We start from the raw sequence: 24,784 nt of genomic DNA, 5'->3' as shown, positions 1-24,784 counted from the left end.
TAATCTTTTTTGCAGCCTGACTTAATTCAGGCTGCAAAAAGTTCATCCACAATGGGCAATTCTGATTAAACAATTACTCCCACTCAGACCATGATTTTCACAATGTTAGTGGGTTCAGCCAGACCTGTCTGCTGCACTGGCAAGGGCAGGTCCTTATGTTTTGTAAAACTGATTTTTCACTCACATTAATTGGACATTCAGCCCTACTGCCATCACTGCTGACATTCTGGCATCCTCTACTGTCTTGTTTAATAATAGCCTGTACTTGTACTTTGTATGTATTGTACTTATATTTCTTCTGTGTGATTAGATTTTTTTACACAGTTGGGTATGGTGTGTTTGTTAAAGAGAAGAAAAATGAATCAGTGAAATTATTCTATTCTGTACTTGGCATGCAGGCAGCAGCTCCTCTGGGTTCACCACTGCAGCACCTCCCAGCACAGGTCTTGGTGTGGAAGCTGCTGACATTGCTGTGGTTGTCGTCTACTTAATCTTTGTGATGGTGGTTGGAATCTGGGTAAGAACTGAAAGTGGCTCAAATCATTTTACATGAACACCTTAAAAATATCTTAAGACCTATGTCAGTATCTCAGGTGAACAGGTGTGTGCGATATTGTGTAAATACCCATGTGAGCATACACTTAATTCAAATTTAACCAATAAATGTTTTTTGATTCCACAAATGTTAATTAAAAAGAAAACAGTTACTAAAAATTATGGGATTGCACATGGGTAATACATATGGTTTCCTCTTATAAAAAGTATGTGTTATGTTGGTCTCATACATTTTTCCCTGATTTAAGTCAGGCCAAATGCTATTAAAGTATTCTAAAACATGCTGAGAGGAAATATGCTTAACCATGGATACTAAAATATCTGACAAAGAGCCAATTTGGGCTCAAAAAGTTCACTTTATTTCATGTGAAAAATAAGTGATACTGATATTGTTTCAAGTCCTCTTTGTAATTGCAAATTTCTTTACATGCTAAACATGTTGATTGCCATTATTTCTGCATTTTTAGGTGCTAAGTATAGGTACTTGCCTGCTTTTGGCTCTTATTCTTTAATGAATCAGTATGTTTTTAGGTACAGCCATTATGATTGTCTTTTTCCATTTACCTGAAAGGTGTCCAAGTACAGTACGTATGAAGAACATTATCTGCGGTTAAGTTTAGCCTGTTAAGAACATAGCAATTCTGGGAGCTCATCCCAAGTCACCAGGAAATTACTTATATTTGTGTCACAGGTGGTCAGTGACAAATCTTGACCAAGGGCCCCCCATACATTCATAATACAAATTATTTAATATATATTTTTATATTTGCGTTACCTGTTACAAAATCGTAATTTATTTCAAATGTATTTATTTATTTGCTTTAGTGGATGACATGGCTCAATATTAATTGAGGAAGATTAAGTGAGCAGCTTCCCATTTTACTATCACAGGCTATAAAATGCCTTTTGTTAAACAGAGATAGTGGCGTTTATATTCAGATAGTTGTGATTTTGGCTGACCGGCAGCAATTTAAAATGGAATGAAGCCCACCCACGGCAAACAACCCAAAGTAGGGATAACCCAAAACATAGGACAACCCAAAAACTATCTATGTCTGTTTGTAATACATCTAGGGTTCCTCATTTTGACATTTTTTTGTGATACAATGACATTTCTTTTTAAATCGTGACTTAAGCAAAATCCTTAGTCAAATAATTGTGTATTAATTGCTTTCACATGGAACTAATAATAGCCAATTAAAATAACAACAACAATAACGACAGTAATAATGTTTAGAATGCAATATGCACACAGTAACCAACCTTTTCTGGTTATGTCAGGATACTGCATGCTTGGAAGCCCTTTTGACCCTCTGGCTCAGTTGACCTCACAGAGCACACAGGCTATAAACAACAAATTACAAACAATTTAACAGGCTGCCATCACGTTACTGGCAGTTGTGGGGCTGCACTTTTACTTCTTACATTTTGTTTCATAAGCAACATACTACATTTATCTGTATACCTGCAACATGAGAATCCACAGTCATTATAATTATATGATTTGTCTCTTTGTGTAACCGATAATTGTGTGTAAATAAACAAAAACAAGCAGTGTGATTGAATGATTTGTACATTTGACTTTACTTTTATTATTTATTACTATGAACTTTAATATTCCACTTTGCCTATATCATGGCTAGTTGTCAACAAAATACCATAGGCTATGTTACCAAATTAGAAACATAAGTATCAGCATATAAGGCGTTATGATCACTTTAATTATCGTTAAGGAAAGAAACCAGGCTGCAAAGATGCCCAGACACATAAGCATATCCAGTAGGCTTCTGACAGGGATGCATTGGCTACTATCCATACAACCCTGGAGATTCTTTATATCTTTATGATTCTTGATTTTGAGATTTATGTCAGCATGACATAGCCCATTCAATCAGATTTAGAATCTATTTTATTAGCCAATGCAAGCATACAAAGTCTATGTCTTGATGTTTGCTCCCATAAACGCAACACAGAAAAATAAAAATAGACAAAAGTAAGGTAATAATAATAATGAAATAAACAAAGTAATATTAAAATTGAATTTAAATTTTGAAATCTATTTACAGAATGGAATAGCAATAGTTTTGAAATGAAATATAAAACTTTATATTAAATACTGACTGTACAAAGGAAATATGGATTGTGCTATGGACAAAGAAATGAAGTGTGTGAAATATATGAAGGTGACAAGAGCAAAAATTAAATGTGACATTTGCATAAATAATTTAATTATGTACCAGTGGAGGTTGACTGTAATGTACAATATGAAGTCCAGTTTGATGAAATATGTGAAGGTGCAGGGATTAAATGAGAGATGTGAAATGTAAAGTCCAGTTTGATAACTGTCTTCATCCTGTTTACAAGACCATGGTACAAGATTTGATGCAATTTATTTCAAAGACAGGTTAGGGTTTGGGAAGGGCATTGTGTTGGACTTTGTGCATTCAACTACTGCTTTGGGTTGTCTTCCGTAGTTGGGCTTTATTCCATTTCAAATTGCCACAGATCGGGCACAATCACCAATCCAAACGCCACTATCTCTGTTAACAAAAGGTGACTGTGATTGTAAAATGGGAAGTTGCCATATGCCTACATGAAATCATCATTCTTAAAACATAGAGTCTTCTCCAATTAATACTAAGCCACGTCATCCACTAAAGCACTCCGTTTTGCGTGAGTGTGTGTGTGTGTGTGAAAGAGAGAGAGAGAAGCAGTGGAGTAACGCAAAGCAGACTAGCTTAAAATTGGAAATGAGGATCAGGAAAACACTTCCGGACGTCAGGTCCTAGGTTTTCCAATGGCTCTGAAGCTCACAGCGTCGTATAGCACCGTGGCCGGGTTAACATCAGAATCAATGGAAGGCTAGAGCAGTTTGTCTGAGCATCTTGCCACGGATGGCTCTACATTGGTCTACATTTTAGTTAAAAGCCTGGTGTGTTGCTATACAGACAAAATTGGTAATTGTGTCCTTTCTCCTTAAAATTCAGACTCTGCATGTATGCCTCTATGTGAATGTCAAGGTAATCGCCAGTAAGCGCAGCTGTCTTCAAACTAGCAGTTTTTTTCCACAGCCTATGAATCCATGAAATTTTGGTTACAGGCTACATGAAAAGCACACTCCCGACCACAGCTGCACGATTCACACACCCTTTAATGCTGAACTGAACCACCCACTGCACCACTACACCCCTGGGAATGGCTTGAGTCTCCTGGGTCCAGGGTCCATGTCTAAGCAGGTCCTTTCTTAGGTTAGATGTATTTCGTTATTGTAGATGCTCACTTTAAATGGCTAGTCATTTATCCTACAAAGACTGCTACTGTCACTACAGAGAAGCTATGTCAAAGTTTCAGTGTTTTTGGATTACCAAAAATGCTAGTGTCAGATAATGGAAGAGGGAAAATGGAAACAAGGAGACCAACCAAGAAGCTACTCAGTAATGTCCAGCACATTGTCATGTCAAGTACCACTTAAATGCAAGTAAAGTTCCACAAACTGAAGACAGAGTCTTCAGTCTTTATAGGTAGTCAGCACCGTGTCCACCTCTACTGGCGCCACTGAGGTGCTGGTTCTCTGCAGTCTCTCTCTTAGTGCGAAGCTGCTAGTGCAAATCAATCAACATCACACACACAGACAAACCTCTGCCCACTGATAAAATAAACCCACACAATTAATCAGCATTTTTTAAATTTATTTTTATATAACTATAGAAACTACCATTAAAACACAGCCATGATCTGTGGGCTGAAAGAATCTTTAAATCTCTCCCTCTTCCTCTGTTGAAACAGCTGCTGAAGTTGTCACTATTTTATGCATAAATTAACCCTTTTTCTTAGAGGCGCCATCTGATTGGTTAGCTTTACTGTCACTCCAGATTGTAGCTTCATTTAGTTGTATTGGCAAGTGATTAGCAGCCACACATTTCTTCGTTCTCTATTTCTCTGTTTAGCGTCGCAAGGTTAGGCTAACCCATTGTTGCTAACCCATTGTTGCTAACTTCGGAGCTAACCCCCAAGCTGCAGCATTTATTAACTGACACACTGTAATCTGTCCTGTAAAAAAGACGAGAGAGAGAGAGTACCAGCAAGAGAAAGAGAGAGCAGCAGTGGTCAAGCAACCTAGAGAGGGAGCGCTGGTAGCGAGAATGCTGGTAAATCAGATCAAAACACATTCTTTTCTTATTGTTTTGTTCGGCAGACAAATAAACAAGCCCACACCCCCACACACCTCCACTCAACCCTGTGGCTGAACGCCACACCGCCTGATTGGTCTGAATATGACCTTTTATTGCTAACCTTTTCCTCTGTTCTGCTCACATTCACCGTCATTTTTCTGACACTCACTCTCTCACTTAACCACTCGCTCGCTTACGTACTGCCCTATTCCTTAAAAGGAGCTACACTACTTGCAGTTTCCCAGGAAACAACACAGAGGTTGACTCGCATTATCCAATTAATGGATATTTGGCGTTATTTTTGGCATTGCCTGGCAGCCCGCCAGGCCTGTACTATTATGGGAGAAACACTGAGAAATATAAAATGTTTCTTTTAATTAGATTTTGATTTATCTTAGGCCCTATGTGAGGGCCTAAGGGCCCTGACAAACAGTCACTGCAGTTGGTTGATCCAATGTAGAAATGTGAACTTTACTTTCACTGTAAATGTGTGATATTGCAAATGATATTTTATCTGTTCTTTTTGTTTCTATATTGTTGTTTTTATCTTAATCTCTGTCTCTTCAGTCATCTGTGCAAACCAATCGCAGCACTGTGGGAGGTTACTTCTTAGCTGGACGCTCAATGACATGGTGGCCTGTGAGTAGCAAACTTCTGACTGGTGTACATGACAATATTTTGTTCTCAGTTCCATGTTAATGTGTATTGCTTTGTCAACATACTGTGCTGTCTGAATTCCTGTCCTGTGTTGCACATACTGTATAGTTAACCCAGCAAACATTGGTCAGCCAGTGATGTGTCAATTTCTCCTTCTAATGAATAGTAGATTTGATCCAATTTTGGTTGAAAAACTGTTTTGACACAGGGTATTGTCCTTTCCACATTCAATTAAGGTCCAGCATGTTTTGTTCCCCAGCAATAAAAATAATGTATGCTATATTGATTTTTTTAAAAATCATACATTTCAGTATTCTATTTTTTGTCAATGTCATAATAAAAAATGTCATAACTAATTTCCTTGCAATATTAACCCTGTTAACCCCCCTCACAATCTCCCATCTTCTTGCATTGCTACCCAGCAATAATGTAACTGTGCTTCGTAATTATTAAATAGCTCTTCTGTAATTAAAAAAAAAAATTCAGTAAAGACAAAGTTGTTACTCCCTTGTTCCTAAACCTGTCATCCTCATCCCCTGTACTTACATATTTGTCTCAGTGTAGGTACATAAACGTATTTTATTGATATGCATACATACTACATATTTACACTGTAATTTGCAGGCTGTAATCTAAAGCATCATCAAACATTCTAACATTCTATAAATTCAACTTTCTGAAATTTTCAAACAAAGGCAAGCACTCAATATTTTTAGTAAATTTAACCTTTTTGTCTTATTGTGTATCATCTGTATGTGTTTACAGATTGGAGCTTCTCTGATGTCCAGTAATGTTGGCAGTGGTCTGTTTATTGGTCTAGCGGGAACAGGAGCAGCAGGAGGCCTTGCTGTTGGGGGATTTGAATGGAATGTAAGAAATGCTGTCAAGGGCTATATGTGAGAGAAAAGGGGCAGCCTCCTCTTTCTCCTTCTTTACCATCTGCTCTTACCCACCTACAGCTCCCTCCTCTGGTTTCCACTAGGGATGTACAGAGAGGCCGGTATTCAGGGCCCAAGAACACCCACTGAATGATGTGAAGGCCCTATTGTATTTGAAGGAGTGATTATTAGGGCCTCAAGCACGTAGCAGTGCAAAGGCCCTATTGTATTTGAAGGAATTATTATTTTTTGTCAGAAAGAATTACATTTTTGAGGGCCTAAACGTGCTTGAAATCTTTGTACATGCATCAGAAGTGGTGGAAAATTTAATATTTTATAGGTCTTCGGCATGGGTGTGGCAAAATGACTTGAGGGGTCCCCTAGAAAATTTAAAATTTGAAACCCCCACCTTTAAATTTGATGTAGATGAATAAAATTTGGTAGGCACACATACCATGTCCAGACACACAAAAAAGCCTCTTGGAGCCATACCCTAAGTGCCACATGAAGTCGGCGATTTTGAGTTTACTGTGCAATTTTTGTGCAGTTTTCACAGCGTGTTTCAGAAGCAACAGAGAAGCGGCTCTCCACTCCGCTGCACTAAAGATACGCACCCCATCTACTTTTGATGGAAGCCACGTCAAGCTGCACAGAGCAGATAGAGCTGGGCATGAAGTCAGACACAGAAACAGAATTTTCAAAATAAAACTCGCTGTGCAGACTCCGTCAACAATAAACACAATTAAAACAGACAAATAAAGAAACCATTTAACTACGTAGGCTACTTAACCATAGTAGAAGCACAAACATCAAGGACAATGACAAAATCAACGAAAGCTGAGAAAGTTAACAAAATCAGTCAGTTTAGTTGCCCTGCTACTGCAGTAAGGTGCTTTACCAGCTTTGACTAGGCTGCCGTAGTTGCTGTAGTAGGAGTGCAACTGAATTTAAAAGGCAAATGGCTTCCCCGCAGTCAATATGCTCCGCTTCTGAAACACTCCCAGTAGGACAGGATGCCGTGCAGAGGACGGAGCAAAACTGCGTCGGAAGCGGAACACGGCACACATGTGCCCGGTGGGATCCCAGCGCAACATACTCCTCTTCGAAAATTAGCCCAAGCAACTTCAAATTTTGTCTGTGTCATCTAAAGACCTTTGCGATGAAAAGTTATCAAAATCTTGAGTTTTTATTGAACGCCCTTGATGTGCATTTGATGTTTTGCCATGAAACAGGAAGTTCTTGTAACTCGAATGTTCATTGTCCAATCTGAGTACCAACAGATTATTTGCATTCTCACGAACGCAAATAATCTTGCTTTTAATTTGACAAGCATACATTAGTCATTTCTTTTTGGCATTGTAGGTGTATGTGATGTGCTATTGTGTGTAGCTTTGTATTTTGTATTATGTGTCCTATGTGTTTTTTGCTTCGTACTGTTTATGGTGCTGTTATATGTTTTAATTGTGACCTACCAAAGGGACTGCAGATGAAAATTAGCTATAAGCTAACTCTGGTACAATACATGAAATGGAACATTTATGTTTAACACTGTACATGGTCCCAATAAATAATAAGTAAATAAACAGCAAGTACCGACAGCTACAGTAAGCCCAGAGGGGAAAACATATCAGCCAGACATCACCTGCACTGCTTAAAGCAAGCTAAACCGCTTTTGATCTTGGCACTGCTGCCTTCAGAGATTTCATAGGTGTCTTAGTGACCTCCCTCACTAATCACCTTGCACAGTCACTCAGTTTTTTAAGGATGGCCTGCTCTAGGCAGATGTACAGTTGTGCCATACACTCAGAGTTTGAGCTGCTCCAGTCAGCTGGCCGTTGATGCAGGGCCCCAAGCGCCAGCTGGAACATATACAAGAAGTCTTTTATCAACAAAGAATGACTGCATCAGGGAACACTTGTTATTATATAAGATTTGCTCTCTGGTATTATATGTACCTATCTGCTGCTACCTGCCCATTTGGGAGAAGCCAAAGAAAACTTTCCACTGAGGTGGACAGTAAAGTCAGTCTATTTATCTATCGTACTCAAGTTGAACTTTCAAATCTTCGGTACAGTACCATCAATTGAAACACCTTGGCTACACACAGGTATCTGCATTTAACTTATAATGTGATATCAGACAATACTGAAAATGTGTTGTAACTTGAGTGTTTGTGTGTTTGTCTAGGCAGCTTGGGTGCTGGTGGCTCTGGGCTGGATCTTTATCCCTGTCTACATCTCTGCTGGTGTGGTGACTATGCCTGAATACCTGGCCAAACGCTTTGGTGGCCAGAGGATACGCATATACATGTCTGTTCTGTCACTCATCCTCTACATCTTCACCAAAATATCTGTATGACACACACACAAACACACACACTACCTATATTCATTTGGCACACTGTTTGGTCCAAAGCAACATACAAATGAGGTATTAACCAAGACAAAGTAAAAACACTTTTTGTGTGTGTTTGTGTATGCGTGTGTGTGTTACTCAGACAGATATCTTTTCAGGAGCATTGTTTATCCAGGTGTCGTTAGGCTGGGATCTCTATCTGTCCACAGGCATACTGCTGCTGGTCACTTCTGCTTACACTGTGGCAGGTGCGCACACACACACACACAAACACACACATCACCATATAATATTTCTAACATTTCTTGGCAGGGAAGATATCCTTAGATGGGGTCATCCAAATTGGGGGGAATCCTTGATGCTCTGGCCAACCGTGGCTGGGTGTATAAATAGATGGATGAGTGAGACTCAGGACTCAGAGACTGACAGTCATTACGTAACAATATAATGACAAAAATACAATAAACCCACTGTTGAATAGCTACAATAAACGTACTGTATATCATAAGTAACTTTAGATATATTTTAAAAATGTTATTGACGTTAAGTGACTGAACCGTGCAGGTTCAGAAAAGGAGAGGGTTATACTTTTTTTTTCTTCTTGCTGAATGGAGGGCAGGGTTAATTTTTTGGAGAGCAAGAGAGGGTCTTAATTTTTTTCTCATTCTGAGAAATTGGATGAGAGGGTATTTTGCCCGTCATGCAAAGCCAGTAGTAGCACTGGTCAATGTCACAGCATCACCACATCAATCACACTTGTCACATTGAAAGTTCATTCTTGACCTTGGAATTGGTGATTTGACAACATAATCTAATCTCAAGGTCCATTTACCAGTGGAAGGTAACGTTTCAACCTCATGTTACTGTCCTCATCAGCAAATGGGAGATTGCTCAGTTATCATGGTAATGGTTCAGTTGTCATCATGTGACCTACTGTTGGATCAGTAGGATGATGTAGAACAAATGGTCCTATATTGGGGAGATGGAAGACATTTTTGGAAAAATGTAGTATGCAGATTTTGAGTCAAGATTATTTTGTCAAATTCAAGTCAGTGTTTTAAAACAAATTCAAGTCAGTGTTTGTGTCCTCTCGAAATACCCAATGGTTAGTTATTTGTATAATGCTGCTTCATATAGCCTAGTTATCAAATAATTGACATAACGTTCACAATAATATATAATGTATAATGTGTGTTTTTGTGTCTCTGTATGTAGGTGGTTTAGCAGCAGTGATCTACACTGATGCACTCCAGACTTTGATCATGGTTGGGGGAGCCTTTGCCCTAATGTTCATAGGTATAACACGCACGCACGCACGCACGCACGCACGCACGCACACACGCACACACACACACACACACACACACACACACACACACACACACACAATGGGTGTGAGAAGAGTCATCAAAATACCATGTTTGCACACGCATATATGTTCGTCTGCCTCTTTATCTCTTTTCATCAACACAAATGTTGCCAACTTCTGTAATTACTGTGATGAGTTCTTTAATGAACGCAAGTTTTCCTCAGTCCACAGGTGATCTCAACACACACACTTCATTATCTGTTCTCCCACACTGTTAACAAGTCACTTTAGAACTGCAAATATAGGGCTAACCTTGTACCTGAAACCAAACCAAAACCAAACCTTTCTCCTGCGAATTGGTGAGCAGAGTTAACCCGACAATGATGAACTTATTCAACAGTGCACTGTTTCGCACATCTGCCTGAAACAAACAGTCCTCTTTGTATCCCCAACACGCTGGGCCATGCGACATAGGTGTCATGTAAGTGGTCAGACTGAGGGACAGTCAGAATGATCTCATGAAGAGGCCATCAGGCTAATGATTCATCTTTGCTCCTATTATTTAGAATCTGTGGGGGTAACAAAAACTTCTGGGCTTGAGGCCCATCAGCAGCCTCAGAGCTGGTGCCTATGCATATTTCAGTCCTTCACAGTGGTTATAACTGTTCATGTCACCATGTGTAAAAGCTACCTCAGGTGTGCTTAAAAGAGCTTCCAGGTCCCGGTCTGTTCCTGATTCGATTTGATTCGATTCCATTTTATTTATATAGCACCAAATCATAACAAAAGTTATCTCAGGGCACTTTTCACATAGGGCAGGTCTAGACCGTACTCTTTAATTCAGAGAGACCCCACAGTTCCCCCAGGAGCAAGCACTTGGCAACAGCAACAATGAAAAACTCCCCTTTAATGGGAAGAAACCTCAAGCAGAACCGGGCTCTAGGTGGGGGGCCATCTGCCTTAACCAGCAGAGAAAGAGAGAGGGAGGGGGAGAGGGGGGAGAGAGACACAGAGAAGCATAATAACAACAATAATAACTATAAAAATGATAATAAAAATAGAGATACGACTACTAATAACAATAGCAATAATAGCCGGAGAAGGTGTCAAGGCAGGATACCCATAGGACCATGCCATCATCCCTTGATGACCAGTTTTCCTGTGAGACGAGAAAGCACAAAACTCTAGGGAAGAAGCCAAGTTTGTAACATACATTAATGGTACATGAATGCATACAGATGTAGAGGAGGAGGAGAAGAGAGGAGCTCAGTGCATCACAGGAAGCACTCCCGGCAGTCTAGGCCTATAGTAGCATAACTAAGGGCTGGTGCAAGGCAAGCCTGGATCAGCCCTTAGTTATGCTGCTATAGGCCAATTATTGGGGAATCATTACATTATGATATGTATGAGAATCATATGTAGATAATAATACATAATTCAATTAGCCTAAATGATGCACTAGTCAAATAGCAAAGTGTTTTGGAGCTACAATAGTCAGGCTGCTGTTAAATTAGACCAGTATCAGCACCTTGGAAAGCGAGACTTTTGATTCTTTTTTTTAGCAGCCAATCAGTTAATAGAAATACACAATATAGATTGAAGGGCAGAATATACCCTGGAATTACTGCAGGAAAGGTGTCCTTATAGATTTTGTCAGATTTTAGGAGAATCCTTTATGCTAACAGATACAAAGGCCTGTAGGCTAATATTATACTGAGAAAAATATCATAAACTCACTGTTGAGTAGCTACAAAAAAATGTGACATAAAAATATCATCATAACTTTAGAAATATTTTATAAATATGATATTGGCGTTAATTGACTGAACCCTGTATGATCCAAGTGTATATGATATGATATTATACAGGGCTTAAAAAGATAGATCATGTACGTATGTTCCAGACAGGAAGTATTTGGACATTATACAGTTATACATTTTGCAAATGCCAACCAAATGCTTCAAAACTCATTGGATGACGTTTTATCATTCAGCAACATACAGCTAAGCAACCAAAGAGCTTCTCAGAGTGAAGTAGTGGGATATCCTGGCTGAGTCAGTCACCTGATCACAATTCAATTGAGCTGCATTCCACTTGCTGAAGACGCAAGAGTCAAAGGTGGTGGCAGTGAAAGCCTGGGAGACCATCATCAGGGAAGATACAAAGTGTCTGCTTATGTCTGTCATAGACTGCAAAGGATTTTCCACAAAATGTTGAATATGATGTTGTTTGAAGTCAAATAAAATCATTATCTGTCCAAGTATGTTAAACCCCTAAACTTTGAGCACTGTGTATTAATGGGCTGTTTCTCCCAAACTACATATAGGTCTTTCTATATTGATGTAAACCTACTTAAAGCTGAGAATTGGTACTTTGATGCAGTATCTATTATATTATTTCAAATTTAATGTGCTGAAGCACAGAGCCTAAAGAACAAAATATGTGTAACTGTCCAAATACTTATGTGGTTATGTGGTATTTTGATGACTCCTCTCCCGTACACACAAACACACGCAAAGTCAATAAAGGCTCCAATATGCTGGAGACAGACCTTGTGGAAAGTACTAGTATTCCACTGATTTTCTGTCCTCTGTGTGGACTGAAAATGATGATGACCAGGGCTGTAGTGGAGGGTAAACAGCATTTACTCACCTCTTAAATTCTGAAATGGTGTTTACGCTGTACTCCTGAATTGACTTCCCTATGGCAGTTACTCTTGTAGATTCTAGGAACACTCCTTTTGTTCTACTGTAAACATTATATCCTTGTATGATACACTGAGGAGTGATCATCCAACCAATATTCGCTGGTGCTACGTGGGTGTTAAAACAAACAAACTCTGTATGCACTGAAACTAGCAGGCAGACTGGAGCCACTTTCATGGGACAGACAAATGAAGTTCAGAGGATGATATATGACATTAACTGAAATGTGCTTCATCAAATAACAATCTGCCATCTAATGCACTGCTGCTCTAGTTTCAACTGAGGTACTGCAGTCGGCTAACTTCAGGATGTCAAACAGTCACTGACAGTCTTCATCAGAAATCTATAAAGGAAACAGAGGCTCTAAATCACTGAACTTTCCATCATCTGAAGCATTGTAGAACATACGCACTGAGATAAAAACAAACTCTAAAAGCGTTATTTCGGCATCGTTTCTGTCATCATGTTCCTGTTGCATTTCAAACTCTCAGCAAGTGCAACTCCTCACATGTGTTGCACATCTTTCGTGGCGAGTTTGGCGTATTCTCGCAGAGTGGGATGAGGATCTGCTCATATCAAACATGAAGGAGACAAAATTATGAAGATATATGACCCAATAACAAACCCTTTGTAACTTTTGTCAATCCAGATATAGTTCAATTATTGTAAAACTGTTGAAAACATACCATGCCCAATGATGTTTATTCTAAGTGGAAAGTTTTTGTATGAATGACTGACCAATGTTTGCTGGGGAGCTAAGGTTTTTAAAAATTGACATTAGTGTTTTAACTAACTGGTTTGTCTAGTTTGTTGCTGCTTTACATTACAGTATTAATGTTGACAGTTAGAATAGTTTGACTAATTAAAAAATGATAAAAACATAAATCCCAAGAGAAAAAAACAAAGAACAAGCAGTTAGCAGCACAGTGCATTAAATTGCATTGAGATAGAAAAGTACATGTCTCAGTTCAATGTAGACAGCTCTTGCAAGTCAATGAGTGACCAGCACTGATGGGGGAGTTATAGAATCCATTTTGCTGTCCAGAGAACATTGGGCAACATGATTGGAACTGCCAATTTGTATTGGTTAACAATTAGCCTAGCTGGCACTCCTTTGCACTACTATGTCCTGTCTCACCGCTTTCGATGTTTCCTCTCAGACACAGCTCCAGGCAAGGCCGTGGTCTCCTTTGGGTCCACTGGGCGTAGCAGACCAAGTATACTCAACTGATTTAGCTCTCCCAGCCCGTATTTCTCGTAGCAAAAGTCCTTGTTACAAATGTCCAAAGGAAACTGACAATAATAGACCTATTTCCCTTGCACTCCACACGATGACACACATGTAAACATAGACATGGACAAAGACACTGCATTGTCGGAACTAAGAGAGGCTAACGGAAACGTTGGTCGCACCACCATCACACCAGTTCATGGAGAGATAAAGAGAATACCACCAACAAGAACCCCTTAATTTCTCTTCTTGTCTTCACAAAATAACTCTTCTGTTAGCTTGCTCAGTGCAGTGCCTTTGGAATGTTGGTAACAGTGGCAGGTAGCAGTTAGCAGTTGACAGCTGTTTTTGTTGATTAATGCTGTTACCTCTTCTTTAGAGTCTTTTCTGAAGATTATTTGAAGGTTATTTTGCAAAATGTCTCACTTTTTAGGTCCAAGTTTGAGATATATTCAGGAGCCCATCTCTGGTACAGCCACTCTCTCTCATAGAACATAAAGGATGTAACTAAAGAATGCAGTTTCTGAGGAAATTGCGGTGGGATTGCTGACTGCTGAGCTGCATTGCTTTTTCAATAGCTTGAGCTAAATTGCATTGCTGACTGCAAAGCTGTGTTGCATTGTGAATAGCTTGAACATAAATGCATTGCTGGCCTAACTCTTTATGAAAGTTAGATTAAGTTAAATGAGCTTAAGTGTTTAGAGTCAGTCATTTGGTTTTTATATAATTAAGTCACTTGGATCAGCCAATCAGCTGTGTGTAGCAGCCTGCAATCTCTCGTTCCCATTAGGGCTGTAGTCTCCTGGTCAATTGGTCAATTAGTTTGTCGATATGCTCTCGTCCGACTAAATTCTCATTGGTCGAATAATTGCCATGTTACTTTCATAAGGAGAGAAGTGCTACATCAGTAGCTTTCCAGGATTAATCCATTATTTCCTGCAGCAGGAGGGACAGACAAACACATTACCTGTGAAAACGGGGTATTCAAAACACCCCCGTTGTTTTCACAACTTTGAACTCGCCCAACCTAATGGAGACTGCTGGGTCTAAGGCCATATTCAGAACAAATCAGGCGGTGCAGCGTACAGCCACAGGGTTGAGCGGAGGTATGGGTGTGTTTTGTGCTTTAAAACATAACCACTGTGAAAAAATCAGAAAATAATGTTTTATTGATCTGATTCACCAGCTTTCTCACTACGTTTACTGAACGTACTGAACGTTTACTGACTCAGTGTTTATCCTATAATTATAACAACAAGAACCCCTCCCAGGCCAAAAATTATAATTATTTTCAAATTTATAGTATTGTTCTATTGTGACAACAGATATATGTTTTCATCAAAAACAGACACGATATAACATGATTTACACATGTTTCCTATGTATTTTCTTAGTATACAGAAATATATAAAGTACCACATAGCTTATAATGTGATACAGGAACAGATCAGTGCTGAATACTAGAAAGACTGAACACTAAAAACATTCACAGATCTAAAAGTGCAGGTTCACATCAGAAAGTATTGTATATAAGAAAAATACTCATATATTTGAATGGAGAGTGTGAACGAACCGCTAGGTGCTTGGGCCTTAATAAAGGAAAAACTGCAGTACAGAGCTACAAAATGTAGTTTTGATTTTATTTTTCTGCAGTACTTTATCACTAAACTGTCACTCTTACTCAATGAGCTCCATTCAACCCTCTTCCCCTCATAGGTCATCCCCATTACTAATTATACATATAAGACCTACAATTATTGTAAAGTAAATGATAATAACCCCAAACTTCATACAGAGTTTGTATAAAATGTATTGTATGTATATAGACCTTTCTGCCGTATCCTATAAAACTGAGCTACATTCAACCGTCACACCCATCCCCCGCCTTTCTTCCCTCCTTGTCAGATTGAGAGCAGGATTTCAGAGCAGTCTTCTAGTGGAAATATCTTCATAAATCCCATGACTTTGGCCAAATCTTACATCAAAAACCACATTTTAGTAGGATTTTTTGTCGTGAATCCACTGATGCAGGTTTGAAAGTGGTCTGACTTATAGTTTAGATGTCAGATGCCTCAGTTTGGCACAAAGTCCATGCCCAGAGATTGCCTCCCCATTGGTTTACATTGTAAGGTGCGATGTAGCACTCCAACTTTCGGGGCTAAAAATCTAAGCCGTTCGAGTTATTACAAAGTTTTTGATAACATTTTTCAGCACAGTGTGATAAGTCATGTATTAAAGTTTGACACCGATACCATTAACGCCCTAGGAGGAGGCGTTTATTCGGGGTCCAAAAGTGGCACAAAATCATACTTTGATGGGTGTATTGTGGACTTCCTGTTGGATTTAGGTCAGGGGTGTCTGCATATGATTCGTAAGTCTTGTTGAGACGAATAATTGAGTTTTGGTTCGATCTTTCTACGACATTCCTACTGGCCGTGGTCGCCATTTTAGATACATAGGTGGCGCTGTCTAGCACATTTTGACACTCTGGGGTTTAATTTTTACATTTTATCAAAATTTTTACGAGACCTGATGTGTGTGCCAAATTTGGGGAGTTTTTGAGCATGTTTAGGTGGGGTCAAATTAAGGGTTGAAGTGGCGGAATAATTAAAGCTGCAAGCAGCGATGAACAGGCCCTCGCGCCTCCACGCACATCAGGCCGCGGCACAATTGAAGGGCTTCTGTCACGGGCATGTAGATGTCTTCAGACCCGGTCTGTTGTCAGACAGTGCAAGAAGGAGATAAACATCACTTCCTTTGTCCACTGTTTTGCCCGCTGCTGAGGAGCTGTAGTAGTACTGCAGTACAGAGCTACAAATTTTAGTTAATAATGCGGGGCACCACCCAGAGACCGGGACTAATAACCAAACTGTAAAGGTAGTCTCATAAACAAATTATTCACTTAAGGGGAGCTACTACCTGGTGTATCAGCAAGTGAATGGTGAAGATGAAAGTCCGAGCACTGACTCCCTCAATCAGCCCCTTATCACAATAAAAGATGCACAATAATGACAGGAAACTTCTCTTTAAAGCTACAAATAGTATTTATTAACTTCCACAAGAATTAACAAGGTCAACAATTGCTTCAATCAATAAATACTAAGCTACCACTAATACTAGCAAAAACACATATAAAACAGTAGCTGTTGTTAGGAGTAAAGGGGGCGGGGTTTATAGTTCCTCTTTCTTCCTTTCCCTTTCTTAAACTGGACTGGTTTTCATTGAGAAGATAACAAGGGGGTGTGGTTAAGCTGCGGGTGGATAAAAGGACGCCACGGTGAGGTGCGCGCGCAACCACTGGAGTAATGTGAGGCAGATCAGCTGGGAAAGCGCGAACCTTTGACATTGATACAAGTTGAGGTAAAGCCCAGAGAGACGTCCTTTTGAGAAGAGTTCGAGACCGTACAGCTTCACACCTCTCCTGCACCCGGACCCTTTAGTAAAACCAGTTTTGTTCTTCGGGGACCCATCCCCCAACCACCAAAACCTGAACTGAACCGCCAGAAGGAGCTCGCGGCTCACGAGAGCAACGCCAGAGCTGGCGAGGCCGAGTCGGAGGGACTTGCACTGCTAGTCGGCGTGGCAACCCGATAAGGTAACCCACCTCCAGCCTGTCTATCTCTAACACTGGAAACCAGTCCGTCTTTCTCTGATTTCTTCCTAGTTTTCTCCTTTTCTACACCCTCCAGGTTAGGACTAGTATTGGTTCATTGATACTGAATCCCCTAGACTTGACTAGTCCGTAACATAATTTGGGAGACTCGTCCGGGATATGGATTCGAAGCGATTAGAGTTCAGTTAGTGAGTTACATCCAAGCATTCTGTTTGCGGGAAGAGGCACAAGTGAGTTGGATTCAGCTCGGGAAAAGTTGTATGTTGCTAGGTTTAGAAGTAGGCCATGGACATACAGCTACGGGCAGAACAGCTGCTCGGTGCCAGACTCGTTTTAAACAGATGGTTGTGTATGTATGTAAAACTCAGCTAGCTAGACGAAAGGTTAAAGAAATTTATCGGGTGTGTCGAGGTTAAAAACGAGGATAGGTCTGTAAGTTGACGATAACAGTGTGGCTTAGCGGGTTGGTTGACGGCTGGTGTTTTGCTGCTGTGCGCGGCGTAAGGGTGCATTGGTTTGCGGTCAGTGTGTAAGTTGTATTGTCATAAGCGCTGTGTGCGACTTGAGGGTGCATTGATCTCTGAGAATAGAGTGACCTATGAGCTACCTCCTGTTAACAGGTTATACGTTTAGTTTATGGCCATCTGATAAGTTACCTTAGAGGTAATTTTTGCGAGGCCCTTGTCTCCTTTGGTTACCCCACCGGTGAGCGCTCACTAACAGGTGACTATGGCTACTTTCAGAGTAGAAGAGTTTTGTGGGAGCGATTTTGGGCGAAATGAATTGCGTAAGCTTAGAAAAGAAGATTTGCTTGCGGTAGCTCAATATTGTGAGGTCGAGATAAATCCAGAGGCTAGAAAGCCAGAAATTGTGGAGACTCTCATATCAGCGTTACACCTGCATGATCCGGTACAGGAGAGAGAGAGGGAGGAGAGAGAGAGAGAAAGAGCGAGAGAGGGGGAGCGGATGTTTCAACTTGAGTTGGCAAAAATGGCAGCAAGAGAGCAAGAGCAGAAACTTGAATTGGCAAGGTTGGCATTGGAGCAAGAGAAGCTTAAAGCTAACCACAGTGTCCTACAACGCAAGCACGAGGCTCGTTTTGATGTTTCCAGCTGTTTAAGACTCATGCCAAAGTTTAACGGTGATGATGTGGCCTCTTTCTTCGAAGCTTTTGAAAAAGTTGCTAAAGAGTTAGAGTGGCCCGAGAATAGGTGGACGCTGCTTATCCAGAGTGTGCTTGAGGGTAAAGCTCAAGAAGCTTATGCAGCCTTAGATGCTTCTGACAGCCGAGACTATGATGCTGTGAGGAAGGTGGTTTTGGCAGCCTATGAGGTGGTGCCAGAAGCCTACCGACAGAAGTTCAGGTCTCTGCAGCGGAAACAAGGTGAGACTTTCCTTGATTTGGCTAGGCAACAGGAAGTTGTGTTTGACAGGTGGTTAGCAAGTACCAACACACATACCTTTCAAGAGTTGCGACAACTTATACTTGTGGAGCAGTTTAAAACCAGTTTACCCCGGCACATGGAAATACATCTAAATGAGAGGGGCGTTACAGAGCTGAGAGGAGCTGCTATGGCAGCGGATTCTTACGAGTTAACGCACAGAGAGGCGCCTTGGAAAAACAAGGTTGGCAGACAGGATAGGAGGCAGGCTACCACTGACAGGCCTACAGAGGCTAGCGTGGTTAAGCCTACTCTTCCCTCCCTGCGGTCTCAAGGACCAGGGAAAAGGTATGAGAAGCCTTTCATTCCTAGAAGTGATGTCATCTGTCATTATTGCAAAAAGCCTGGCCATATAAAGTCCAGTTGTCCTGGTCTCAGGAGAAGAAATGGGGACGAGAAAGTTGTGGGGTTGATAAATGCCCACCCACAGATTGGTCTTTGTGAAGTGGACAGCGTGAACCTGCCATCCTGCCCAGTAGCAAAGGGGTTTGAAGGTTTTGTGTCAAGGGGGGCTGTTTCTGGGGCACCTGATAGGGAAATGGTCCCTATATCCATCCTGAGGGACACAGGGGCCACACAGTCCTTATTGGTTCAGGGTATTATAGATCTCTCGCCCGCCACCTATTTAAAAGCTTCTACCCCAGTGAAGGGTGTGGGAGGTGGTTTTATTAGTGCTCCTTTGCACCGGATATTTCTGGAGTCTAACATTGTAAATGGGCCGGTAGTGGTCGGCATTGTACCTTCCTTGCCAGTTGAAGGGGTTGCCTTTGTGTTGGGAAATGATTTGGCCGGTACTCAGGTTTGCGTGACACCAGTTGTGTGTGAGAAACCTTGTGAAGTCCCAGAGACCATGGCTTTGGAAAGAGAACACCCCGAGGTGTTTACAGCTTGTGTGGTGACACGTGCTCAGGCGCTGGCTGCTGAAAAAGGAAATTCCAGCGAGCAGGATGAACTGTCTGGTGGGTTGGCTGATACCTTTTTCGCTAGGCTAGCTGAAGTGTCACCTTGCTCTCAGTTCACTCGGGAAGCCCTCATATTAGAGCAGGAAAAGGATCCTTCTGTAGCTCCATTGAGACAGACAGCTGCTAGTGCTGAGGACATGAAAGAGGTAGCTGAAGGCTTCTTTATCCAAGATGGAGTCCTGTTGAGGAAATGGCGGCCTCGTGATCGTCCTGCTGAGGAGACATGGACCGTTAGGACTCAAGTTGTGCTGCCTGAGAGTTTTAGGGAGGAAGTCCTGCGTTTAGCCCATGAAGTATCCATGGCTGGTCATTTAGGCATCCGGAAAACTCAGGAGAAAATCAGCAGACATTTCTACTGGCCCAAAATGCATAAGGACGTGGTGTCGTACTGTCGTAGTTGTCATGCTTGTCAGGTTGTAGGCAAGCCCAACCAGACCATTCCAGCTGCTCCCCTCTGCCCTCTACCGGTCATGGAGGAACCCTTTTCAAGGGTAATGATTGATTGTGTTGGCCCTTTGCCAAAAACTAAGAAAGGGAATGAGTACCTCCTGACTATTATGGATGTTTCTACGAGGTTTCCAGAGGCTGTGCCATTGAAGTCAATTAAAACCAGGGTCATAGTGGAGGCTCTGCTACATTTCTTTTCTAGGGTAGGTTTACCACTAGAAGTCCAACATGATCGTGGGTCCAACTTCACTTCTGGTGCATTTCAGGAAGTGATGCATGAGCTGGGAATTAAACAAATTATGTCATCTGCCTATCATCCTCAGTCCCAAGGTGCAATCGAGAGGTACCACCAGACTTTAAAGTCTATGATTAAAACCTATTGTGTTGGTTACTCAAATGACTGGGATGTAGCTATGCCATTTCTATTGTTCGCTATCAGAGACTCTGTGAATGAGGCTACAGGTTTTAGCCCTTTCGAGTTGGTTTATGGACATCAAGTGAGAGGACCGCTGAGGATGGCGAAAGAACAGCTGTTGCAGTCAGCCGGGCAGACAGACGCTCCCAGTGGGATTTTGCAGTATGTAGCATCCTTCAAGGACCGGCTGCATACAGCTTGTGACTTGGCCAGGAGTAACTTGGAAGCAGCTAAGGGAAAGATGAAGGCTCAGTATGACAAGAAGGCAGTGAAACGTACCTTCAAGGCAGGGGACCAGGTTCTGGTTTTGTTGCCCATGGGTGGAGATAAGCTAGGGGTGAAATTCTATGGTCCGTATAAGGTTATCAAGAAAGTGGGTGCTTGCAATTATGTTGTTGAGACCCCCGACCGGAGGCACAAATCACGAGTATGTCACATCAATCTCCTGAAACCTTATTATACCCGTGACACTTCGTCCACTGTGTGTATAACCTCTCAAGTTGCTGTGGAAGAGGAGGCGAGTGAGGATGATGATGATGTTGGGTCAGTGGAGCCTGTTACAGCTAGGCTCAAGAATTCCAGCGCCCTGGCCAATCTCAGGGAGTCACTCAGTTACCTCACTACAGAGCAGAGAGAGGATGTAGTACATCTAGTGGACCAGTATAGTTCTTTGTTTAAAGATACCCCTGGCTTGACGAAGTTAATAACCCATGATGTAGACACTGGTGAGGCAACCCCCATTAAGCAACATCCGTACCGCATTAACCCACAAAAATGGGCTCAGGTGAAGTCAGAGTTGCTTTATATGGAAGAAATTGGTGTCATTGAACAGGGCTCAAGTGAATGGAGTTCTCCCTTAGTCCCTGTTCCCAAACCCGATTTAAGCGTACGACCTTGCATTGATTACCGAAAGGTTAATAATGTTACTAAGACTGACGCGTATCCCATACCCAGGTTAGAAGACTGCATTGATAAGATTGGCAAGGCACAGTATGTCTCAAAGTTTGACTTGTTAAAAGGCTACTGGCAAGTGCCGTTGACAGAAAGGGCAAAAGAGGTATCTGCCTTTGTGACGCAGGAATGTTTGTATCGCTGTCGAGCTCTCCCGTTTGGCATGAAGAACGCGCCAGCAACCTTTCAGAGGTTAATGAATCTGGTAACCTCCGGATTACAGAACACTGTAACCTATTTAGATGATGTGGTTTGCTATAGCTCTTCATGGTCTGATCACGTGCAACATATGAGACAGTTGTTTGAACGGCTTGAGCAAGCAGGGTTGGTAGTCAACTTGCCCAAGTGTGAGATTGGAAAGGGGCAGGTCACATACTTGGGGCACCAGGTTGGTCAAGGTTCAGTGAGGCCAAGGACTGCCAAGGTGCAGGCCATTTTAGACATGCCTGTTCCAAAAACGAAACGTCAGCTAATGCGCCTTTTGGGCATGTGTGGATTTTATAGGCGGTTTGTCCCCAACTTCGCAGCGGTGACAACACCACTAACAAACTTGCTGAAGAAGGGAGTGAGGTTTAGCTGGTCGGCAGACTGTCAGAAAGCACTGGAAATGGTTAAAGCTATCCTAGCTAGTGAACCAGTATTGGTGGCTCCGGACTTCTCTGTCCCATTCAAGCTGGCAGTGGATGCTTGTGATGTTGGAGTGGGTGCAGTGTTACTGCAGACTGATGTGTCAGGGATAGATAGGCCGGTTGCCTACTTCTCTAAAAAATTGAATCGCCATCAGAAACGTTATTCTACCATTGAGAAGGAGGCCCTGGCTCTAGTTCTGGCAGTTCAACACTTTGAGGTGTATGTCTGTAGTGCTGGAGGTGATCTGGTGGTTCTCACTGACCACAACCCATTGACATTTCTAGCCAAGTTCAAAACGTCCAGTCAGAGAGTGTTCCGTTGGAGTTTAATTTTGCAACCGTATAACTTGACAGTAGTGCATTTACCAGGCAAAGAAAATGTTATCGCCGACACCCTGTCAAGGGGATGAACATGTGGTGAGAAGCCGAAAGTGCAGTGTTTATAGTAATGCATGTGTATTGGAGTCAAGAGACTGATTACATTATACATTGGTATAGTCTTTCACATTTATAGGCATAACTCCAGAGTAGACGTTAGTCATGTCACTAGTGATAAGATACCTTTTATACTAAGGGTCAGAGACTAGACAGGCCAGTAATGAGTGTGCTAATGTGATGTGTACATTGTTGTTTTTAAGAAAAGAGAAAATGCTAAAAAAAAAAAAAAAAATTAAATAAAATAAAATAGAAAAAAAAAACATAGGTGGAATCCAGATGGGTTTTTTTTGTTGTAAGGGGGGAGGAATGTTAGGAGTAAAGGGGGCGGGGTTTATAGTTCCTCTTTCTTCCTTTCCCTTTCTTAAACTGGACTGGTTTTCATTGAGAAGATAACAAGGGGGTGTGGTTAAGCTGCGGGTGGATAAAAGGACGCCACGGTGAGGTGCGCGCGCAACCACTGGAGTAATGTGAGGCAGATCAGCTGGGAAAGCGCGAACCTTTGACATTGATACAAGTTGAGGTAAAGCCCAGAGAGACGTCCTTTTGAGAAGAGTTCGAGACCGTACAGCTTCACACCTCTCCTGCACCCGGACCCTTTAGTAAAACCAGTTTTGTTCTTCGGGGACCCATCCCCCAACCACCAAAACCTGAACTGAACCGCCAGAAGGAGCTCGCGGCTCACGAGAGCAACGCCAGAGCTGGCGAGGCCGAGTCGGAGGGACTTGCACTGCTAGTCGGCGTGGCAACCCGATAAGGTAACCCACCTCCAGCCTGTCTATCTCTAACACTGGAAACCAGTCCGTCTTTCTCTGATTTCTTCCTAGTTTTCTCCTTTTCTACACCCTCCAGGTTAGGACTAGTATTGGTTCATTGATACTGAATCCCCTAGACTTGACTAGTCCGTAACACTGTGTAAAGGTAAATAGGTAACCCGAAGCGTGTGTGGGTGGGTGTGTGTGAGAGGATGTAAGAGTATGTGTAAGTGTGTAAACGTGTGTGTGTGTGTGTGTGTGTGTGTGTGTGTGTGTGTGTGTGTGTATCACAAGATGGCCGACGTGGATCACGTTACGATACACGTGCCTCAAGATGCGCGTCACGTGAGAACAACAGGCGGAAGACGCCGCAGAGTTCCGGTTAACAATAACCGATAGCGCCAACCGGTGGTCGGTGGCGTTTCTGCACTCATGTGTCTCATGGCGGATAACAAAGAGGCAAGGCGGCGCTATGGCCCTTTGTCATCTGACAAAAAAGCCCAGCATCCGCACAAATGATATTGTAAGAAAAGCCAGAAGAAATTAAAGAAGGTTCAACTGATTAAAAATTTAAAGAAAAGTTTAAAGAGGAAAGAAAAACACACCTCGGAGTCAGGTGATGGAGAGACATGAACAAATTCAAAGCAGGAGGCAGAAAAACTGGTAACACACCAATAAAATTAACAGTTTCAGTTACAGTATTATGAGACACAAAATGCAGTTTTTTCATGTACAAGTCAAACTGTTGACTAGATTTGTCATTATTCTGTTAGGCCTATATTCCCAACATTGATCTATCTATATAGATGGTGTTTGAATTGAGATGTGTTTTTAAGATAGCGCCTGATTGTTTCATCTATCCATCTTTAAGACCCTTGTGGTAGTGTAGCTGACTGAGGTAATGTAGGGTTTACTCAAGCTTTTATATACCACAACAGCCCTGATGATGAATCTGATTGAATAATCATGTTTTGGAATGACTCTGATTAAACCAAATTTTTTTTTTTGTACATTTCCAAGCATTCTCTAAAGTCGGCTGGTATGAAGGCCTTGTGGACCGCTACATGTCAGCTGTACCCTCGGTGACGGTCACCAACAGCACCTGCCACCTACCTCGTAGTGATGCCTTCCACTTGTTCAGAGACCCGGTGTCAGGGGACTTACCATGGCCAGGTCTGGTGTTTGGGCTCACTGTACTGGCTACATGGGTCTGGTGTACTGATCAGGTAACTTACCTACTATAATACACTAATACATGTAGTGCACAAGATTT

General features: G+C 41.7%; 1 protein-coding gene across 3 annotated transcripts in view; it reads left to right on the top strand.

The window, feature by feature from the left end:
- slc5a9 (solute carrier family 5 member 9) overlaps positions 1-24,784 on the top strand; it is a 65,733-nt gene that overhangs the window by 15,225 nt on the left and 25,724 nt on the right. For 2 of the 3 annotated variants that reach the window (XM_067598076.1, XM_067598077.1), the window contains 7 exons: positions 399-517; positions 5,295-5,366; positions 6,150-6,254; positions 8,450-8,614; positions 8,760-8,865; positions 9,833-9,913; positions 24,532-24,737. In XM_067598076.1, the coding sequence (XP_067454177.1) occupies positions 399-517; positions 5,295-5,366; positions 6,150-6,254; positions 8,450-8,614; positions 8,760-8,865; positions 9,833-9,913; positions 24,532-24,737 (854 nt within the window). The remainder of the gene's footprint in view (positions 1-398; positions 518-5,294; positions 5,367-6,149; positions 6,255-8,449; positions 8,615-8,759; positions 8,866-9,832; positions 9,914-24,531; positions 24,738-24,784) is intronic. The other variant, XM_067598078.1, reaches the window with a different exon arrangement.

The sequence above is a fragment of the Thunnus thynnus genome, chromosome 8 (genome assembly GCF_963924715.1).
Source record: "Thunnus thynnus chromosome 8, fThuThy2.1, whole genome shotgun sequence".
NCBI lineage: Eukaryota > Metazoa > Chordata > Actinopteri > Scombriformes > Scombridae > Thunnus > Thunnus thynnus.
Note: the sequence above shows the minus strand (reverse complement) of the source record. Positions and strands in the feature narration are given on the sequence as shown.